The 23249-nt window shown below is 41.2% G+C and overlaps 1 protein-coding gene across 1 annotated transcript in view; it reads right to left on the bottom strand.

The window, feature by feature from the left end:
- Window positions 1-2414: 2414 nt before the first annotated feature.
- LOC308292241 (death-associated protein kinase 2-like) overlaps window positions 2415-23249 on the bottom strand; it is a 34692-nt gene continuing 13857 nt past the window's right edge. Inside the window, exons 4-12 of the mRNA XM_080734550.1 lie at window positions 21817-21955; window positions 19901-20030; window positions 15470-15518; window positions 14452-14478; window positions 13393-13545; window positions 9971-10016; window positions 9122-9211; window positions 6844-6927; window positions 2415-2511 (exon numbers count right to left, since the gene is read on the bottom strand). Coding sequence (XP_080590676.1) covers window positions 2431-2511; window positions 6844-6927; window positions 9122-9211; window positions 9971-10016; window positions 13393-13545; window positions 14452-14478; window positions 15470-15518; window positions 19901-20030; window positions 21817-21955 — 799 coding nt within the window. The 3' untranslated portion in view covers window positions 2415-2430. The remainder of the gene's footprint in view (window positions 2512-6843; window positions 6928-9121; window positions 9212-9970; window positions 10017-13392; window positions 13546-14451; window positions 14479-15469; window positions 15519-19900; window positions 20031-21816; window positions 21956-23249) is intronic.

Below are 23249 nucleotides of genomic sequence, written 5' to 3'. Positions count from 1 at the left end.
GAATGTAGAACTTTGCCTGTTATCTCTCCTATGGCACCACATCAACACAGTATGGAATTGTGGACAAACTCCTATCCAATGACAACAACACATTCTACGTTTTGGGTCAGGGTCTGAGAGGCTTAATCTCATGAAAAGGTGGTCCGTGGCTCAAATGCTGAATAAATAATGGACCTTCATGTGAATACTGTTGACAACCACTGGGTTAAGGAATCAGACTTGTAGGGTCCATTATAGGAAGCGTTGACATCCTAAAGGTCCCAACCCTATCTAATCAACAACATGAATCACTCCAATAAACTGTTCAACCCGCCAATAGCACCATAGAACACGCTAACACTGTTTCATTGCATTCTTCTATTAGCTGCATTTAAGGACCATACCACTGTACTGTCCCTAAAATGTCCACTATCAACATCGGACAGACGGACACACACATTAATACCTTCCCAATTTCCCCCAAAATTGCTTTAGAATTGTATTGTTTTGTTTGTTTACATGCTGCCCATATTCAATAAACAATATACCTGCATTTATCACGTTTATTTTATTCAAACCTGCACTGTATGTTTAAAAGCCTCTAAAAAAGGTCAAATCTGTGTTAGAAATGAAGCATTTGTGTAAGGAATAATTATTTCCAGGCGATATCAATGTGCAAATTTCCAATAGTTTGTATTGGAGTAATCCAGTAATTTCATATAAAAATACACGGCGGTGCGGTATGCAGTATGTAGGCCTATAAATAAGTCTCATGGCGTGATTTCCAACACCGATTCAATGTGAATGACAATGAATGACGTTTAAAAATGTGCTCTGAGATCTACGACTACACTGCATACACCTATATGTACACATTTTCTTTTTTCTTATCTTTCTTTTTTAAGACAGGGGAAATCTCTGCTAGAGGCTTTTTTCCTCCTTTTTTGTCAAAGCTCTGTATTTTGACAGTAGTCATTATCTGTGTTCAGTAACAGGGCCTCCCCAAACAGAAAATAGATTTTTCAGGCGGGTTAGAAATGTCATTTACTCAAGAGAAAGAACCCATTCATTGGCTTAAACTTTAGTGTTCCAGATTCAATGCCGTCTACTTTTTTCATTTATTTTTCATAACCTGATTTCACTTGTTTATTCTGTATCCTGTATGATTGGATGACATTCCTGTCAGGACCTGGACATGTATTGTAATTAGGGCTGGGAATATCTAATTAGAGGCTTTGTAATTAATCAAAATTAATTGCAAATACAAATATTTCTTTGCAATTAAAAAACATTTTGCTATGGAGTTTTTTTAAGAAAATTTCCCATCCACTGGGTCAAGCAGAGGGGTCAGACCGGCTTCTTCTCCCATCGTGTGCACTGGGGTTTGTTATCGGTTGGTTGGTGCACCGGTATGATCGGTAGCCTACTCTACCCGTGAGAAAGGTTCTGTTGTGCAAAAACTAAGCTAAAAACTAAATGTGTAATTTCTTTGAATTGCGTTATTTTTCTGTAATTAACAAATCAATCTAAATTAAAAGTCCCAGCCCTAATTGTAATGCATCGGAGTGATTACTAAAGACTTGGAGAGACAGAGAGACCCTTGATACTAAACAAACACTACACAGCAATGATTTGTTATCACAATACAGAGCTATTTAACACTTGGAGAGAGAAAAAAACACTTACCCCACCTTTAATCAAAATTACACCGGTATGGTCCCTTACGGAATGTGCAATAATCACTCACCACCACCCTGTTGACTAGAAGTGCACCAAGCATGTAGTCAGCCACTCTGACATACTGTTTATGTCAACAAAAACACTGTTGTCCATTCCACTTCAAGAGTTTAAGTCCCAAAACAGTTAGGCTCAGAGTCCAGTCTTCATTTACAGTGGAGCCCAACGCATGTGGTGGCCATTGCTGTGTCCTCATAACACCTCTAGAGGGCGCGAGGACCTTCACATTTGCATTGCGCCACTGTTGGCAAGAAACCTCATATTATGTCCATGTTTCAACTTTTTTATGTTTTGTTGTGTAAATGAAAAGTATTACTAGATAGGCCTCATAACTGCATAGGCTCCATTGAAAAACAGTTTCCCTTCTCCGTTTCCCGAAGAGTAACAGTCTTGGTCATATAAGGTTTCCACCCGACAGCCCACAACTGCCCCATTAAGTCAGAGAACTGGTGTAATAAATAATATAACAGTCCTCTTTTCTTCATAGTCCGCGACCCCTTGCCAAAGAACAGAACTTCTCGCTTTTCGGCTCTTTTGGATCCCGGCTCACTGGGTTCATAGTCATACACACCGGGGCGGTGGTGGTAGGTGGTGGTGGTGGTGTTGGGGGGGGGGGGGGGAACAGGCTGACTATCCACCAATAATAAAAAGGACCACAGCTGTTCTCTCAGCACAGCCACGTGTGAGCTCTTCTGCACCCCCTGCTGCTCACTCCTATGAGCTGCTGCTGAGTCTCCGTCTGAGGAGAGAGGCGGGCTTGGTTTCGCTGTCCTCCAGGTCACTCTCACACCGTCTCTGATGAAAGAAACACAAGGAAAACATGAGGTCAGTGCATGAGTCAACAACAGGGGCGTCCCAGTGATTTCAAAGGTGTGGGGGGTTCCACCCGTTCACTTAGGTCAGCCAACACAGGGATGCTGACAGAACCCTCGCTAAAAGCCCCAGCACCGGCTTCGACTGCTCTCTTCGCATTCAACCGGACTTTATCACCCTTTTTCAGACGTTTGAACGCAGATAGTATCCACAGTGTATCCACGGAGGAGTATCTACTTTGAAGTACGCATGCGCCGATATCTCTCGCCTTGAATATTATTCCCCTCAGGGGAATCGAACCCAAACCGTGGGTTTATTGCATCCGTGCTCTACTGACTGAGCTAATGAACGGATGAATGATGTGACTCCTTTTTTGTGCATTTATCTATGACGTGGATAGTGTGGTAGACGTTGATAGTGAGGGACTGAATATTTACTATTCTGTCCATAACGGCACATAACTCGGTAACGCGGCTGAGTGGGATTGTGCGGCGTTCCCACCGCTCGTCGCGGCAACTCGGCTCGCTAGCGCTCGCCTCGGTGGCGACTCACGGGGGTCATCGCCGCCCAATACCGCGCCGCTCCGTCAGGGTCTGTGGCGTGGAGCGTTGCACGGGGGAACAGAGAATAGCTGGCTTCTGGTTCGAGGCTGGAATTCTCCTCAGGTTTTATTTTTGCGCTCCTCTGAGGTTGACCACTAGATGTCGTCATTTTACTACTAATATCTCTGCCTTGGTGAGATACTTCTCTGCATTGATGAGATACTAGTATGCTGTATCTATGGATACCTCTGCATTGAAGAGTCTGAAAGCACGTGAATATTTCGCATTAAGTGCGTTGATATCATTAGAAGCAGGTGGCCCCAGGACAAAAATCCACTCGACTGAGACAGTTTGCCCTCCTGGCCCCCAAGCTGTGGAATAAACTCCCTGTCGCACTTAGAATAACGGACTCACTCGCTAGCTTTTGCCGTGGACTGAAGACTCACCTTTTCAGACTCCACCTAAACCCATAGCACTACTGAAACACTCAATGATCGTACATGAAGCTAGTTAGCATTTGTTTTTAGGTTTTTTTAGAATCCGTTTTTCTTTACTGATTATATTGGTTCTTTAGATTGATATTCATATGCATTTGTTATATTGTTGTTGATGTTCTGACATGTTATCTTGTTTATTATAGTGATGTATTATCTGCTTATTGTAAGTCGCTTTGGATTAAAAGCGTCTGCTAAATGCCTAAACTGTAAACTGTAGCAAGGAAATGGTCTGTGTGTGTGTGCACACGCAACGCGCACCGATTTACAGCTATGTCATAGCAACTTCACACCAGAAATGCAGCACAATGCAGCTAATGGAAGCAATGTGTTCCACAATAACTTTGTCTTGTAAATATTAAGTCAAAAGGTTTTATTTCACTTAATTATTATCAATTATTGTGGGCTCGCCTGGAAGGCGAGCACACGTATGTTATCTTCATTATTTATCTATCAGTCAGTCAGTCAGTCAGTCAGTATCTCCTCAATATTTTGGCGCGATTCATCTCTTAAACGCTTACACCTTTCAGCACCATTACATTTTTTATGTGTTCAGCTTACTGAGGACACGTGTGCTTGTATTTTTGGTTTTGAAATGTTTTGTAGTATAAATATAAAAAAATAAAAATGTTTAACTTTAAGCACCCAATGCATTTCCAATGGGTTTGGTGAGTGGGGACAGAGTGGAGAGAAGGATAATAGACCCATGTTTATGTTAAGGCGCTGTGGCTGCAGTGTTCACACTTCAGATATGCTATTTATATCAATGCGTTCACACAGGTCTGCTCTCTGATTTGATCCAAATATCTACGCTGTGTGATGTATGATGTATGAGTTAAAACTACAAATATCTCTAAATGTCCCTCTACACTCTACTGATTGAGACAGCTGTGATTAAAGGCCTGTCTGTCATTGGCTGTTCTGTGGTGCTGCAAAGTAACCAAGTACATTTACTCAAGTATATACAAGTACTTGTACCTACAGTACAATTTTGAGGTACTTTTACTCTACTTTCCATTTTTGTTACATATACTCTACTATAAATACAGCATTTGACAGCCTCAGTTACTTGTTACTTTGCAGATTTTATTATTAATAAAAAACATAGATGGACCACTTAATACTGCTATGAAGTTGATCTACAATGTGCACACGCACGCACGCACACACACACACACACACACACACACACACACACACACACACACACACACACACACACACACACACACCTGTTACTGTGTTACTGTGGAGACGTTTGCTTGTATTTGTCTTTGAGACATGTTTTGTAGTGTTTTAGAAATTTTACTTAAAAAGAATAAGGTTTTAGGATCCCGGGCAATGGGATTTACAGTATATATCCTAGAACCCGCAGGGACAATCAGCCGTATTAGTGGTTGTTGTTGGTTATCAGGGAGATATCACAATGGAATATGTACAGTAAGGCTCAGTAGATTACAGTAAAAGTACAGTAAGGTTCAGTAGAGTACAGTAAAGTACAGTAAGGTACAGAAAGGTACAGTAGAGTAAGGTATAGTAGAGTACAGTACAGTAAGGTACAGTAAAGTACAAAACAATACAGTAAGGTACAGTAGAGTACAGTAAAGTACAGTAGAGTACAGTAAAGTACAGTAAAGTACAATAAAGTACAGTAAGGTACAGTGGAGTACAGTAAAGTACAGTAGAGTACAGTAAAGTACAGTATAGTAAGGTACAGTAGAGTACAGTACAGTAAGGTACAGTACGGTACAGTAGAGTACAGTATAGTATAGTACAGTAAGGTACAGTACAGTAAAGTACAGTACAGTAAAGTAAGGTACAGTAAAGTACAGTAAGGTACAGTACAGTAGAGTACAGTTAAGTACAGTAAGTTACAGTAGAGTACAGTAAAGTACAGTAAGGTACAGTACAGTAGAGTACAGTAAAGTACAGTAAGTTACAGTACAGTACAGTACAGTACAGTACAGTATAGTAAGGTACAGTACAATACTGTAAGGTACTGTACCTTACAGTACCTTAAAGTATCCTATTTGTTGGGTTGGAAGCGAGCCCACACTGTTTCGAAGGAACAGTATTTCTAGTTTTAATTATTTATCATCGTCTAATCAGGCTTTTGGGAGCACCTGGGACAGTTCCTATATAAACCCATTGTAACTTCAAACTCCATTTTAATCATGTGAGATTCATCGGTAAAACACCCGTCCTTGGTTCTGGTGACTCATATACTGCCCTCCTAATACATGAGCTGAACACGGCAGAAAACACAGTATGGCCCTCATTTATCAACGTGGTGCAGATCAAAATTTGGACGTACACCAAGATGCTTGTAACCAAATGAACGCGCTCTGTCTGCGCACGGCACGGCACGTATAGGCTATGGTTTAAATTAATTGTGTCATTCATGTCGGCTGCAGTGCTATAGCCTCGTCAAAGATTGTACCGTTGGTTAATCCCACATTCCCACTGTCAAAGACTGCTGTGTAAACCAAAATGCTGCTGTTCCAAGTAGCCTAGTTGCGTGTGTGGGTGTGTGCGTGCGGTGCATATGTGCTGGTCTGTGTTGGACGCGGACATGGGAGTGAACTTGAAGCGTGCGGAGAACTCTTCTATTGGCTTTTCTTTCGTTGTTAGGTCGTATTCAGGTTCTTCTAGTCGTAAAATCGGGGCGTTTCAAGAATAATTATAGGCGTGTTATTTAAATTTCAGCCTGCGCATTTATCAACGCTGGGATCAAATGTACGCCAGGTGTGTCTGTTTAGGACATGTTTGTAAATGCCACGCAAACGTTGCCCTACGCAAAATTTGGTGAAAAAAATAGACCATTTTTTACACTCCATTGATAAATGAGGGCCAGTATGTGTCAACTGAGTCGACGATGAAATGACCAAAAGTTCTTTAGAAAGTGAAATATCCCTTTAAGCTCAATCAAATGGCTTTAAAGTTTGTAAAATAACAACCTATTATAAGAACACAATTAACTTAGTGCTATGAAATGTAATGATCGCAGTCAATGTCACAGAATGCAATATAGCTTTCCCTTTCCTTCCAAACGAAGACATAGTAAGCCGGCCCATCACTATTTCTCCACTCACAATAAATTACCACTTGGCTTTGTGCATCCTTGTATTTTCCTAAATAACAAAATGAGCAATCTTTTCTTGAAATATCCTTGATGTGCCGAAGCTGGAAAACATCTCCAAACAGTTTGAGGTAATGCTGCAGCCGTCATTTATGGATTTTAAACACAAGAATGTTATCAAAGAGAGAGATTGTCTTACCTCATCATCAGCCACTTCACTGCTCTTACCCAGCAACTTCAAACGACACAGTCGATTACACACCCACACCATGTTATACGACATCTGAAACACAGCATTGTTGTTCATATTAAACCCACACCATGTTATAAGACATCTGTAATCAATCATACAGAAATACAGCATAATTTACTAGTAAGATGCCTCAGGGCGACAAGCGACCTCGCCCTAAAGGGTGATGTGGACATCAGGGATGTCCATATATGGGCATAAAAGGGATTCTGTTAGTGTGACATCACAGTGACATCAGAGCATGATGACATCATGATGACTCGTTTTTGGGTTTGCCAATAGACCGTAAAAATGTGTACACGTCCGTCTACACGCGGACAAGCTGTGACATTTCTCATGGTAAACTGCGACCTTGGGTCGCAATCAGTGGTGGACGATAACAAAAGTACATTTACTTGAGTACTGTTTGACTTGTGACTTTAACTCCAATGTCAAAGACAAATATTGTACTACGAAAATGTTTATATTTTACTAACCTATTGAAAATAGTGTTGTGAGCTTGTAGATTTGTATTTTTTATTAAAACGTTGAATGCAAGGATATCTAAAATCAAATGTGCTTTATAATTTGCACTTTTGAATACTTATGTATACTGATCCTTTTAAAAGCAACTACTCCAGTTACTTTAACCCATGTAGCTACAAATTGGCACTTTAATTGTAAGTGCAATATAATGTGTAATGTTTAGAGTGACATAGAGAAGTGCAATATTATGGGAAGTTTTATTGTTGAGTCTGATTGAATGCCTGGTGTTTCAGTAGATTGGGCTGGACCATAGTCAGGATGTGGGGGGGGGGGGGGGGGGGGGTGCTTTTGCTATTTCTAATTATGTTGCATTATAGTGGAAGAAGGATACATGATCATTATTGTTGTAGTTTTTAAGAGTTCTGTAATATCTTTGTGTCTTTAATTTTTTAATTTATAATGTGTTTGTGTTCATTAGTTCACCTGGGTATAAAAGGCGGCTGCCATTGTGCACATGAGAGAGCTGAGCCAATGTCAATGTTTGTAACAAGAATTGAAAGTTATATTTGTTGGTTTTGTGAATAAATACACCTTCCTTTGGGTTTAAACCTACACAAGGCCTCTCTGCTACAGTACTGAAGCCAACTGCTAACATGGTCATTCTCAGATGACAGTGAAGTGTCAACTGAAGGTTTTTAAGACCATTTTAACAAAAGAAGACTATTACTGCGACCAAAGTGATCAACAAACTATGCTATAAAAAATGTGTGACTGTATATAATAGCCAATCTACACGCTCACAACGCCCATTGTGAGCTTGTATTTTGGCTATTTTGACAATTCTTATCTGTGGAACCAAGTCAGACCAAACTGAATGTCTGAACTGCTACAATTCCAAGTGCTTATCAGGCTGGTCCCCAGTTCAACAGTTTTTATTTTGGGGGCTGTGACCTGAAAAGGTCGAGAACCACTGGTTTTTAGGGGCCCCAGAAACTTTGGCCCGGCCCAGCACTGTAAAATACAAACAATAAATCTGTCTGCCAACTCTGCCCACATGAAAAAGGGTTTTTAAGGCTGTACTCTGTGTATTGCTAAATAAGACCAGCAGGTGGCACCAACAGTTAGTTTTCCTAGTGAGTCAGTATTGTTTGTTTCATAACAAGTATCAGTATGTGCCTGTAGTTTGAAGTGACAGACTTCAGCATTACTCAGAACTTTCTCTAGGTCTAAATGTGCCACTGTTAAACATTACTCAGCAGCATTGTCAATTAATATGAATAATTATGGTATAGCATGCAGCTAACTTTATTGTCCATGCCAAACTCTACAAACTCTACAGTATTATCCATGTTGCTTCCAAGATCATCAGACTTCCCACTCCTACACTTTCTGTTATGAACAATAAGGCCATCCTAGCACTTTCAATTACAAATGACACCGATCATCCGCTGTATCGCTACTTCAACCTCCTGCCATCTGGGCGAAGATACAGAACCCTGAAGTATGAAAAGGTTCGTTTTAGCAGCAGTTTTGTCCCCTCAGCCGTTGCGGCACTAAACAGACTGCTCCGTTGATAGTTTTGGTGTACACAGTGGGGACCTCATGTGTTTGTCTTGACGATATGTTGTTTTGTGCTACAGTATATGCTTACATTATTAGTAATATTTTATGTCGTTCTGTCACCAACTCATCGTCACATCGGTTTGCTCAAGATAATAAGCCTTTGATAGTTTGCTTGCAGGAATACGACTGACACACTCACCTTCCATTTGCGTCGGGCGTTGAACTTCTTGAAGCTCTTCATGTTGATGGAGGAGCGGTTTCTTGAGGCTGCTTGCTGCCGGGTGATTGGCTGAAAGAGAGCGTCACGTGTCAGTATTCAAACCCGGGTCACCATGCAACATTATTACTGCACCAATCTGTTTCATTCTGTGCTGAACACTGGGCGAAAACAGCTGACCTACAACCTCACAACACGCTGCGCCGCGTCGCGACGTGTTGTGAGCTCAGCTATTTACGAAGAGATTTGATGTAGTGGTAAAACAGGAGGGTCCTTAGTATAGGGCCCTGGGGAACTCCGGTCAATTAAGTATACAAAAATGCATCATTTCAGCAGAGGCTGACATAACACTTGACAGTACATTAACTCAAGTTCTGTGCTTGAGTACAATTTTGATGTATACATTTACTTTACTTAAAAGTATTTCCATTATGAATACTTTTACACATCAGTGACAAAATGTACTTTTTACTCCACTCCAATTATTTGACAGCTCTAGTTACTAGTTACTTTACAGATTTAAATTATTATTACTTTTACTCAAGTAAAGTTTCAAATACCAGACTTTTGCTCATAGTTGGTACATTAGACTTTCACTGAGTCACAGCCCTGTGCAGCTCCTCGTAGGTGGAATGGAAAATATGCAAAAAAAGAGAGCAAAATGTACTGGACGGTGCTCGTTGGCATGGTGGAGATGTAGATCAAGGGGTGGGCAGTATTGTTGTTGTTTTGTTTTTATTTTGGGGGCTCCAGAGGGCCACACTGACCATGGTGAGCGAAGAGCCACACGTCAGACAATTGAGGTTATTATACTGTCTGCAAGACTCTCACCTTGATCCAGGGGTGACGAAGACTCTCCTCGGCAGTCATTCTTTCACTGCGGAGACAGACAGACAGAAGAAGAAGAAGATTAGACAGCAGAACAGATCATTATTCTGAATAATTTATAACAGCTGATCTACAAACACACACACAAAACCTTTGAATAGGGCTCAAGTGGTTAAATAAGTTTAGGTCATGTCTGTATTTTATATTTGTTTGAATGTTCATTGTATAACAGTAGGCCTATTACAGCATCATTGTGGCGCTTTGCAGCCCCATATTGAGCAGTTCACGCTATACATCCAGACTAAGGGTGCACTGGCTAAAGTGATGTTTCTTTTACGTCTATTCCTTGTACCCGGTCTATGGACCTGAGTCTGCTAATAAAGACTGAATTGAATTTAAATGAATATAATTAAAGTGCAAAGTTCCGAAAAGAACATTTTCTTCCTGCACTTCCTAGACTGTACTTTTCACATAGGGCAAATAAACAAAAGTTTGAGGCTTCATCTCCTTTTGTCGTGATAAAATGTTCTACTGTCAGCAAAGCCACCAGACATCCTCCTCAGTGTGTGTGTTTCCGTCTGCATACAAATGTATTCCCATGAACCACACACACACGCACGCACGCACGTACGCGCGCACACACACACACACACACACACACACACACACACACACACACACACACACACACACACACACACACACACACACACACACACACACACACACACACAATGCTGATGAAGAGCTGATGCCTGCCACATATTGTCAGTGCTGTAAAGTAACTAAGTACTGTACTTAAGTACAATTTTGAGGTATTTGTAGGCCTACTTTACTTGAGTATTTCCAATTTCCAATACTTTTACTTCTACTCCACCACATCTCGGATCCAAATATTTTACTTTTACTCCACTACATTTATTTGAAAACTTTAGTTACTAGTTACTTTGCAGATATAAATTATATATTAGAAAACATAAATTAACCACTTAAAACATTTTATTTTTGGTTCTTTAAGTACATTTTGATGCCAATACCTTTGTACTTTTTGACATTTTGAATTCTGGACTTTTACGAGTATTTCTACATTGCAGTATTGATACTTTTACTCAAGTAAAAAACTGGAGTACTTTTTCCACCACTGCATATCGTACACTCTGACTAACACCCACTGCGTGCTTGGTAGCAGCTCACTGCTTTATCATTATCATCATCATCATCATCATCATCATCATCATCATTACCATCACCATCACACAGTCATAAAAATAAACATTTCTTCTGAAAGCCTGTGGACATTCAAAGCTGTCAGATCTACCCAAGATCCAGATGGAGTGATACTGATAGTCCTGCAGCCCCTCAGGTCATGTGGGAAATGGGGTCCATCTAGTATTTTTATTGGTTCAAAATATTGTCTATATACCTCAGCTGGCCGTTTCACCACTGGCAATATTTTGAGCAAATAAAGAAATGATTGACCCCAATTCCCACTTCAGCCACATATGGCCCTTGTGCCAACAGCTATCAGACCATACAATGTCATTAGAGCAGGGGCTCCCTAACGTTTCAACTCCAGACCCAAAAGATACATTTGGTGTCTCCCGATGCTGACCCAAACTCTAATATACATTATTGAAGTCATATTTCCAAAAATGGTGAAAATAGCCAGTCTACAAGTTGAACTTGACTGAATATTTAGGAATGTCTTTGAAAAGGTGTAGATTTGGTTTGGTGCAACAGCAGTGGGAACACAGACATGTGTGTGTGTTTGTGGGGAGGAATTCATTGGCCCAACAACGAAATGAGGCTACTGCCAAAAAGAAAGACAGGAGAAAAAACTAAAACGATTCAATGTGTGTGCGTGCGTGTGCATGTGCATGTTCGTGTGTGTGCGTGCATGTGCATGTTCGTGTGTGTGTGTGTGTGTGTGTGTGTGTGTGTGTGTGTGTGCATGTTTATGTGTGTGTGTTTGTGTGTGTGTGTGTGTGTGTGTGTGTGTGTGTGTGTGTGTGTGTGCGCGTGTGTGTGTGTGTGTGTGCGTGTGCGCGCGTGCGTGCATGCGTGTGCGCGTGTGTTAAACTGATGGGAACACCCAGGAACCCCTTCAAGGACCCATGGGGATCCCCACCCGGACCCCGCTCTGAGAACCACTGGCCTAGAGCAAACCAGTGTATTTTGCGTGGCGATGTTTGAATAAACAAAGGGCTGTTTTGAGATCCTTGACATTTCACAAGCCTTAAAGCCTTCATACTGAATCGTCCCGGGGCGTGTTGCCAATTTGGCATGGAAAGCGTTCCCAGCATGCCTCTGGTGCACGCCCACACACTCACTTGTTAGCTGTGGTTGTTATTCGAGTTAGAGAGTGGTTTGGGATGTGTGCTGTTGTCGGTGTCAGTGTTTGTTGTCATTTAGATGTTGTTGTCATTGCTGTTTCCAGGTGGAAACCTTGTATGTCCAGGACTTTTCATGAAATAGAAAATAAATAAACCTGTTTTCCAATGGATGTAAGCAGCAAGTAGCAGATCTAAAAGCTCACAGTGCATTGCATCGCGATGCGTTGTGAGCTTGTAGAATGCCTAGTCTTGACACTTGTACTATGACAAAGTAGGACATTAATTTGCGCGGGGGAAAAAACTATAGAAAGTTGAAATGTGGAGATACTAGGTTTCTGGCCGACAACAACGATATGTGTTTCATGTGGATGGGTTTGATTGTGAAACCATGGCGATAGGAGTGGTGGTTGTGGTCGTTATGGGACTGAGCTTGGTTGGAGAGTGGAGACACTTTAATTCTGAAAGCTGCAATAAAACCGTTGCAAAACTAAAGTGATGAACGCATTACTAATTGCAATCCAATAATATGATTGTGAAATGGACCATTCTATATACTAATGAAAATACTTTTGTGCTTTTACTCAAGCAGATTTTAAAAAGTGCTGTGATAATGTGCTCCAATCCAACGCGGTGCATCCGCCGTTGTCACTGCACATACTCCTACGGGCTGGGGCGGCACCTGTCAGCAAGGAGTGTCGAGTGGGAGGTGTACGTCCTCCCGGTGGGGGCTCACATCAGCAGTGACAACACAAATAAATGCGTGTGGGGAGGAATTAAATGGCACAACTAAATTGGGGAGAACAATATTAAAAAATAAAAATAAAAAATAAACATTGGCCTAGGCAGCTAGTGTAGCGGTCCAGGCACCTGGGCTGCTAATGCCACCTGACAGCGTGTCACGGGTTCGACTTCCAATCCCAACAACCTTTGCTGTGTGTCTCTCCCCATTCCTCTCTCCCCAGTTCCTGTCAGATTACTGTTCACTATCAATAAAGGCAGATAAAGCCAAAAAATATATATTTTGTTTTGCTCAACAAAAATAACTTAAACTAAAAGAATGTCTATCACAGTAAAATGTGACTTCTGGCTCACCTGGCGTCTTTGACCAGAAGCTTCTGGATGAAGTCTATGGCCATGTCGCTGGTCTCGCCAAAGTAGTGTTTGGGAAACTCGTACTTCATGGCGATGATGTTTCTGAGCGTCTCCTCGTCCGTCTCGCCCTGGAACGGCGACAGTCCACTGAGACTGAGGACACATTTTACACACAAACACAGACAGAGAGACAGACAGACAGACAGTCAATACTTTATTACATGATGAGACATATTCCACACTACCCAGGATGTACTTATAAGTAAATAAGTATCTAGAACCCAGGATGGCATTATGATTGTGTTAATAACATACTGTAAGTAGTTGAGCTACAGCATCAGTGGCTGAGTACTTTCAACCTGGTGTTCCTATTTTGGTCATGTGATTATGGGAAAATCTCAAATAAATGCACCATGACATTGGGAGGTACTGTGTCTTGTTCTGTCTCGTTCGAAGCTAAGTGGATGGCAGAGTTCACACCAACTATACATAAAATGCAATGGTGGATGATATAGTTATATTTATCTTTAGTTACAGTGCTTCGTGTGAACGTTTCTCAACTCCTCATGCTCCTTGCGTTGGTCATCACTTTGTGCATTTGACCTGCTCTGCCTCGGCCTCTCTGTTATGCCTCCGGGTCCACCATCTCCTGCCTCGCATTGTGACATAAAATTGTGTTTTATATAGTTTGATACGTGCCGTAAATATCCTATTTACAAGATCATGAGGCGTCGCGATGAGCCTGCAGGCTGTTTTCGGGGTATAAATCTGTCCTGACTGCTGTGTGAACCTTAACCCTGCATACAGAGCATGTGAGGTCAAATCCACCCCAGGCACAGCATCTCTGTTGTGCTCTTGCGTGCTAAATGTCAAACATTTAGTTTAAGCAGGAAATGTAAGGGTAACATTAAAGTTAAGATGAGCACATTGGTTGTAGTCAGGCTAAGACTGTGACTACTGTAGTGTTTGTTGTTACTGTGGAAGTCAGTAAAGTGTTAAAGTGTACATGTAACACACACACACACACCTACACCCACACGCGCATGCACACTAACTTACAGTATGTAGGTGATCACTCCAGTACTCCTGGAAAAATAAAACAGGATAAGCACGTTATTTAACATCAGAAGATGAGACAGTAAGCTTGATTGATGACTGAGGGCCCCAGATATCATAGCACAACACACACGCACGCACGCACGCACGCACAGAGAGACAGAGAGAGAGAAAGAGAGAGAGAGAGAGAGAGAGAGAGAGAGAGAGAGAGAAAGAGAGGATCGCATGTTTTTGGCAAATTAATACAAATTCAAACAAGGGGCTTTTTGATACATGGTTGACAAAGATGAATGACAAAACAGGGAAACGACCAAGGAAACTCATGTGGACAATTTAAAAAAGAAGGCTTTATTGGATTGGCTAATGCATGCCCAGATTCTGGGTCAAAATTAAGTAAAAAGTAAAATCTAGGTTGATGTGCATCTTACTCTTTCACTAACAGCCAAATATAGAAATATTATTATTGTTATTATTATTGTTATTATAAGATTATAGTCCAGATGTATTGTGGTGTCAGCAGGGTGACATCATGTGGGACACACCCTGCAGTGTCTACTCAAGCATAAACATTGTTTTCCGAACTGAGCAGGTCCTCACATGTCAGGGGAAACAGCCTGAAGCAATACACTGTCCCTGTGGAATCTACATCTGTTGAGCATTTAGCAATGCATTGCTTCCAACTGTTCCTCCCCTCTGGAATGCACACTGTAGTCAGTGTAGTGTATGTAGTGCAGTTTAGTGTAGTGGTTCTCAAACATTGTCATGTCATGGAGACCCAGATTGATATTCATGAGGCCACAGACCCCTATCTGAAAATATCTTTGTGCCAGGATCCCCTATACAAGATTTGTTTTCTTAACATTTTCACAAATACTCAAAACTTTCTCAAATGTTGTCAATATCTTTGGGTGGAAATAGCCCCGTCTACGAGCTCACAACGCGTTGCAATGTGTTGTAGTTTTGGTGCAGTGCAGTACGCTAATGAAAATGCTGTACAGTCTTGTGCGTGGGACAAACTTACCACATGTCTACTGCTACACCAAGAGGTTCATAGTTGATCACCTCTGGAGCTGCGAGAGAGACACACAAACACACGCGCACACACACACGCAGACACACACAGAAAGAGAGAGATTACTTTAAAAGCAACAGCATCACCATCTTTAAACAGCAACATATTAAACAAAATATAAATTCTTCAGAGTTTCACTCAGTATCTGGAGTGTTAGTTTAGTACACTTTTTTCAGAAGAAACACGCAGAGCGTAGTTTATGTGAGAACAGGGTGGAGGCGAATGACGAGACCTAATTGAGCACAAGGCCCACTTGGTGTGCTTGACTGGTACACTATGCTTCCAGGCAACTGTTGTTGTGTTCTGCAGCAGGCTGGATGATTGTGTGGGGTGTATATGTCTGTATACTTGTATTAATATTTGTCTAAGGGTGTCTTTATTGTTACTCTTCTGTACCTACTGTACTTCTATGACCTGTAGGGTCATTAAAGGTATCTGTCTATCTAACAACAGACCACGCCCCACTGCATCTATACACGATACTGGACAATAAGAATAGTGTTGCCTTCTAGTTTAGGGTGGCACATGTTTACTCTTAACTGTAGCGCAATTGATGGGTTCAGAGGTCTGACACACAGCAGTGCGATCACTACAGCTGGTGTTAAGTAATTGTTTTGTTGTTGTTTTTAAAATAAGCATTAAAGAACATACAGGACATAATAGGATAAACACATGAAATTGGACGTGGAAAATCTGCAAACAAAATGTATACTGGAATGAAAAGATTAAATTGTTACCCTGACCTGAAAATGTATTTTCTGTTTACTAAAGAGCCTGGGAGACAGGGGAGAGACCGCCTGTTGCTGAACAAACGCCCAGAGCTTTAACTTCTTATGAAAAAAAAAAAATGTTTTGTTTTAACAAAAAGATTTCCCTTACAACACCTCTGGCGTCTGGCCATTTTGTTATCTGTGTGTCCTTTCCAGTCTTATCCAAATAACAGGAAAGGAAAGGGGGGGGGGGGGGGGGGAGTAAAACATTAGTGTGCTGGTTAAACACGGCTGTCATTAGTCCAGCTGGCACCTTGTCAGAGGCCCATTCTACAATGTCTGAAAAAACGTATATTACTAAATCAGTGATGATCAAAACCTTTTCCTGTCAAGGACCCCCAAAATGATATGTATTTGGACGCGGACCGATCCCCATTTGAGTTGTTAATTTGCTTTGAGAATTTATATATTTTCAAAGATTTCCACACATTTTCAAGATAAAAAAAAAAAAACTTGCAGATCTACAAAGTGACGTGCTATGAACTTGTAGATCTGCTATTTTTGAAAAAAACATGACACTCTCATTTAATAGCAAAAATCTAAAATGATACAGATGCTTTTCCGGTTTTAATAGCTTAACCTGTTTAAACCTATACTTAGTTGACCGGATTCCCAAGGTCTCTATAGTAGGCCCCCTCCTGTTCTCCCTCTTCGGCGAAAATAGCCGATCTGCAAGCTCATGGCGCGTCGCATCGAGCTTGAACATCAGCTGTTTTCTGCGTGCAATGTGGCGTGCAAAAGAGCATCAATTAAGCATGCGTTTGTGTTTAATGAATACAATAAACCGTCAATAAACCTCAACAATAAAGCTACAGTAGACTTCCATAACCTTCTGATAAGGGTGATACATAATACAACATAACCCGCGCGGTGAGACAGGTTTATTACGAAGATTTATTTACAAGGTCTTGTGTGGCGAGCTTCCATTGTATTTATCTTGGCTTTTATATTACATTCATTCTAATACTACAGGGCTCACGAGCCTCACGGACACGCATTAGATTTATCATTCCACGTGTGAATAACAGTGGTGTAAAGTAACTAAGTAGATTTACTTTAGTACTGTACTTAAGTGAAATATTGAGGTATTTGTTGAGTACTTCCAATTTCCAATACTTCTTCTATTCCACTACATCTGGGATCCAAATATTGTACGGTTACTCCACTACATTTATAAGAAAACTTGAGTTACTACAATACAATAAATAAGTAAGAAATGAATTGCCCTAAGATGAATAAACTGTGCATTTTAATTATGAATAGTTATGAAGTCTATTATTAGTATTATTATACAAATGTAAAGCAAAAAAATCACACCCGTGTGAACTGAGCGGTGGTTGTGTGTGTGTGTGTGTGTGTGTGTGTGTGTGTGCGTGCGTGCGTGCGTGTGTGTGTGAGAGAGAGAGAGAATATTGCAGTTGATGCTCAGACTAGACTCAAGAGCACCCTTTCTGGTCACTGAGTGGTAGTTCAGGCTACATACACACATACATACATACATACACGGATACACGGATACATACACGGATACACACACGGCCATGCTATGGAGCGGTCTACCACCGCTCAAAAAAAAGTATCGCCTGTGGCCAGCACTGTTCCCACTAAACAAATGTCATGAGAGTTTGAGCACACAACATACTTGACTTTTTAAAATGCTGTATCAGCCTGACGTCTGTGAGTGTGTGCAACACCACTGTTAACCCATCAAGACCTGAGACTATTTTATACTTTAGCTACTGAAAAGTAGCAGATATACAAGCTCACAGCGCAGCGCCGAGTGCAGCGCTGCGAGCTTGTATATTTGCTATTTTTGGAAAAATCTGAAATTGTTTTGTGACATTAACTCAAATATTTGCTCCTGGGGTTCCCTGGAACAACATATTTTGAGATGGGGGTCCGTGGCCAAACAAATACATGTAATTTTGGGGGTCCTTGACAGTTTAGAAGGATTTAAAAGACATTCATAGAACGACTTTCACAGATGTAAAAAAAAAAAAAAGCTATATAAGCTCGCACTCGGTGCCGTGCTGTGAGCTTGTATATCTGCTATTTTTATAATACCTAATTATTCCAGGTCAAATGGGTCAAAAGAACATTTCCAGGAGTTCTTTTTTAACACTAAAAAGCCGGCGGTGTAGCTTGTGTTTGAGTTATTATAGTTTTGAAATACTCATTCATTAGTTTTTCTGTGTGGTTTGTTTTGAAGCGCATAAATAGTTTCCCTTTAGTGAAATGAAGTCCATTCTAGGGCCAAGATTTTGCAAAAAAATAAAAAAGGGGGTTTTGAGATTTGGTATATAGAGGGGAAAATGAGGGGGTTTAGCATAGACCCCTGTGGGACACCAGTCAAAGGGTCTTAGTCACTGGTTAAGGACCCCTAAATGTGTATGTATTTGGCTCGGGGACCCCCATCTGAAAAGGTGTTGTGCCTGGGACCCCCCAGGAGAGAAGGTTTATGTTTATTAAAAGTGAATAAATAAATAAAATGGCAGATTTCTATCTATTTTTGAATAGCCAACATATCAACGGATAGTTAAAATGTGTATTAACTACTTTTGCTGAGGGTCCCACTGGGGGGTCTACGTGACTGGTTTCTGTTCCCCAGTCCCTTCCAGACACAATGACACAGCATTCACTTCACTCTGGTCGCCATGGCAACTCCAGGCCTGAGGAACCACTTACAGAGCCTGTAGCAGGTGTGTGAGTACAGAGACTTATACACACCTCGACAAGTCAAGCTCTGCACGCACGAACACGCACACGCATCTCTGCTGCTCATTCACACTGCGACAATACTGCGCCTGTTTTTCTCTGCGTGAGGTGGTGGGTGCTGAGTTGGTGCCGTATCTGCTATTTTTGAATAGTTAAAGCAGAAAATAATGGAACTATTTTATACTTACAAAAATAGCAGATATAAAAGCTCACAACGCGGCGCCGAGTGCCACGCTGCGAGCTTGTGGATCTGCTATTTTTGAAAAATCATGAACATTTGTGCAACTCTTTGAATATATCTTTGTAACTCTGATACATAATATTTTGAGCCGGGGGTCGGCAGAAACAAGAGTTTTTAAAAAAGCGTAAAAGGATTTAGGAGACATTTATCCACCTGTTTCCGCCAGAATTTACTGTAGAATTATTTGTGGGACACATCCGGTTAACAGCAGACATACAAGCTCACGTCGCGTCGCAGATGCAACCGCTGTGAGCTTGTAGATCACACTCGGCTGCGACGCCGGAAATGCTGCACGCCTTCTGCGCAATGCAGAAGGCGTGGATAGATTCGGGTAAAAAATATTCAAAGACTTGCGCAAACTTCCACGATTAAAATGTGAAATTATACCGTGGTATGCCAAAACTCCAATAAAAAGAGTATATAAAAAAAAACAAAAAAACAAAACAAAGCAGATCTACAAGCTTGCAGTGCAGCACTCGGTGCCTGGCTGTGAGTTTGTGTATCTTCTATTGTCAATAGCTAAAGTATCAAATAATGATTAAAGTAATAATGCGTAATAACGCGTTCGAGGTCTTAATATGGTTAAAATGTGCAGCCTTTAGCAGGACGTGGTCGCGGGCCTGAGTGTATATGGGTGATATATCCGGTACGTACGGATGTACTGCGGCGTGCCGCCCATGCTCTTGTACTCCACCCCCTGCTGGAAGTGGTGGGCCAGGCCAAAGTCTATGAGCTTAATGCTGGGATGAGGAGCGTGTTTGTCCGACAGCATGATGTTCTCTGGCTGCATGGAGGAAGGGGGGGGAGGGAGAGAGAGAGAGAGAGAGAGAGAGAGAGAGAGAGAGAGAATTGCATAAATTACAATAACAATTTAGGTATTTAGCAGACACTTTTATCAAGAGCGACTAACAAGTGTTTCTAATCAATAATCAGGTAACATTCTCATAGGCCTCAGACACACAATTCATTCCCTAAGGAATTCACATGGTTTTGAAGAAGCAACCTGCTTTATGGCTGCGTCATGCCTTAAAGGGCAGCCTTAAAGCAAGCTTAAAGCAGCCTGCTTCTCCAAAACCATGTGACTTCCATAGGGAATGAAATGGACACTGCTTTACCCCCCCGCCTCGCCCCAGAGCAAGTATAAAGCACGTGCTTTAAAAGTGTGATTGGGGCCATGAGTTCAGAAAGAACCGCGTAGGGCCTCAAAGAAACTATGATGCCGGGTAAACAATGAACCTGTCTAAACAACATGCTACCTACGGTAAATAACATTCTGTAAATCTGAAGCTATAAGTATAGGATACCAGGTAATCAATGACCATAGCATCTGTCTAAATATGTCTAAATCAGTGGTTCTAAAAGTGGGTCCAAAAGGGGTCCTTGAGTGGTTTCCAGGGGGTCCCCATTAAAATTTGAACCCCTCTATCCATCATTTATACGCTGGCTATTAAAAAATTGGTCGTCCTTGGTACGAAAACATCTCAGAACCACCGATCTAAATCATCAGGATCAGATGCACATCCAACGGCAGAATACATGACATGGCAGTGATTCTCGACTGCTTTAACCCATTTAGGCCTAGAATTATTGAATGCTTTAGCTATCGGTGCCGCGCTGTGAGCTTGTAGATCTGCTATTTTTGAAAAAGTCGTGAAAATGTGTGCAAATCTTTGAATATATGTATTTTAAAGCGAACGTTTGTAACTCAAATTTAGCTTCTGGGAGGTCCCTGGAACTAGATATTTTGAGATGCGGGTCCGTGGCCAAATAAATATCAGTTTGGGGGTCCTTCACAAGTTTGAGAACCACTGACATAGTAGTCTCTGACATAGTAGTCAAGAACAGACTAAAGCCCTTTGCACACAGGCGCGTTTAACCGCACGGATAAAACGGACAATATATTTTTTTGAAAAGAAAACAATGATTCTCTATGACCTCATGCACACCGGCTCCGAATTAGCCGTGCGACGAGTGGCTGCCACCGTGCGTTTTTTTCTCGATCGAACTCAGTTCGATTCGTGCGTCTTGTCGCATGCGGTAAAAAACTCATCACTCCTTTTATGACTCCTTTTTGGATCCGCAGCGCCGATTCCGCACAGCCTTGCACACCAAATCCAATGTGTTTTATTCATGCCGCAAACGAAAAAAACGCAACTGTCCTGTGTGCAAAGGGCTTAACTGAGCTCCAGTTGAAGTGAAAAGGACCTTTTCTTTGACGATGGCTAGCCAGATTGCTGACATAGAATCATGTTTTTTTTTATTTTTTAAAAACCTTAGAAGGATTCTAAAGACACTTATAGAATCGGGTCAAAATTCTAATTTTCACAATTTTTCAAAAATAGCAGATCTACAAGCTCGCAGCGCGGCACTCGGTGCCGCGCTGTGAGCTTGTATATCTGCTGTTTTTCAATGGTTAAAGCATAAAACAATGATACACAATAATGTGTACCCGTTCTAAATGGGTTTTAATTTCAAGGACCCACGACCGCGGGTGGTGAGTCGACCATCCCTGTGGTCCTGCGTGCAGCCCCTGTACGTGGGAGTGAGAGAGCGGTGGGTTTGTTGTCTACCTTGAGGTCGAAGTGAGCGATGTGCTTGCTGTGCATGAAGGCTGCAGCCTCCAGGATCTGCTTGAGGAACTGGATGGCCTCGCTCTCCGTCACGTAATCCTTCTCCGCGATGAAGTCAAACAGCTCCCCTCCGCTGATGCTGATCAAACACAGCGGTGGAACAACACATAAGTTAATCACATAACCCATTTAGGCTTGGAACGCACTTGTGTAACTCTAGACTTTTACCACATTAACCATTATTTTATGCATGGACTATTAAAAATGAGCAGATATACAAGCTCACAGTGTGGCTCCAAGTGCCGCGCTGCAAGCTTGTAGATCTGCTATTTTTGAAAAATTGTGAAGTCTTTGAATATATTGACCCGATTCTATAGACTGTCTCCTAAATCCTAACAGGTTTCTGAAAAACTTATGTTTCTATGTCAGTGGTGCTCAAACCTTTTCATGTCAAGGACCCCCAAAATGATATGCCACGGTGTCGGACCCCCATCTCAAAATATTTTGTTCCCCCCCATTGCTTTAAAAAAAGTATATTCAAGATTTGCAACAAAAGAAATATATATATATATATATATATATATATATATATATATATATATATATATATATATATATATATATATCACGATAAAAAAAACATAGCAGATCTACGCACTGCAAAGTAACTTGTGACAAAGTAAGGAAGTAACTTTTTCAAACAATTGCAGTGGAGTAAAAAGTGCAATATTTGCCTCTGATATGTAGTAATAAATTATAGACAAATGGACACACTCAAGTAAAAACTACTGTTCTTCAACATTGGAATTAAGTACAGCACTTGACAACACAGTAATGCACTTAATTACTTTCCCCCACTAGCTGAGAACAACACAGCACAAATTTGCATGGAATACCACAGCATGTTGAATTAAACCACTGGCAAGCCAAAAGACCAATGTTTCATTTTGTTGCATAACAATGCATTAACCTGCAAGTGTTTTGCGTAGGTGTAGGCGTTTAGAATGCCATCTTGTTGTTTTTTTAATAACTGCCAGTCTGCCACTAGCCCTGCTCGACAGCAGAAGTTACAGTATGTTGTCGGGCAGAAACCTTGCATCTCCAACTTCTTATATGTTAGCAAATGAATGCCCTACTTAGTTTTAGCAAGAGCTTGTGACTAAATAATGACTTTATTGGATCCATTGGAACACATTATTCTTTTCACATTTCCTGACAAGTAACATCAAGTAGGGTGTTAATTTACCGTAAAAACAGTAATGGAGATGTCTGCCTGATATACAACGATATATACTGTATAATTATCTTCTAACTAACTGTTCATTTACCGAATGTCTGTCTGTTGATGTTCGTCTACTCTAACGTCATAGTACATGGGTCTGTATACGGGTAACGCCTGACACTGTGGTTCTCCTGACACATCACTGTGACAT

The sequence above is a fragment of the Nannobrachium achirus genome (genome assembly GCF_963921795.1).
Source record: "Nannobrachium achirus genome assembly, chromosome: 10".
Taxonomy (NCBI): domain Eukaryota; kingdom Metazoa; phylum Chordata; class Actinopteri; order Myctophiformes; family Myctophidae; genus Nannobrachium; species Nannobrachium achirus.
The sequence above is the reverse complement of the archived record's forward strand: the minus strand, read 5'-3'. Positions and strand labels throughout refer to the sequence as shown.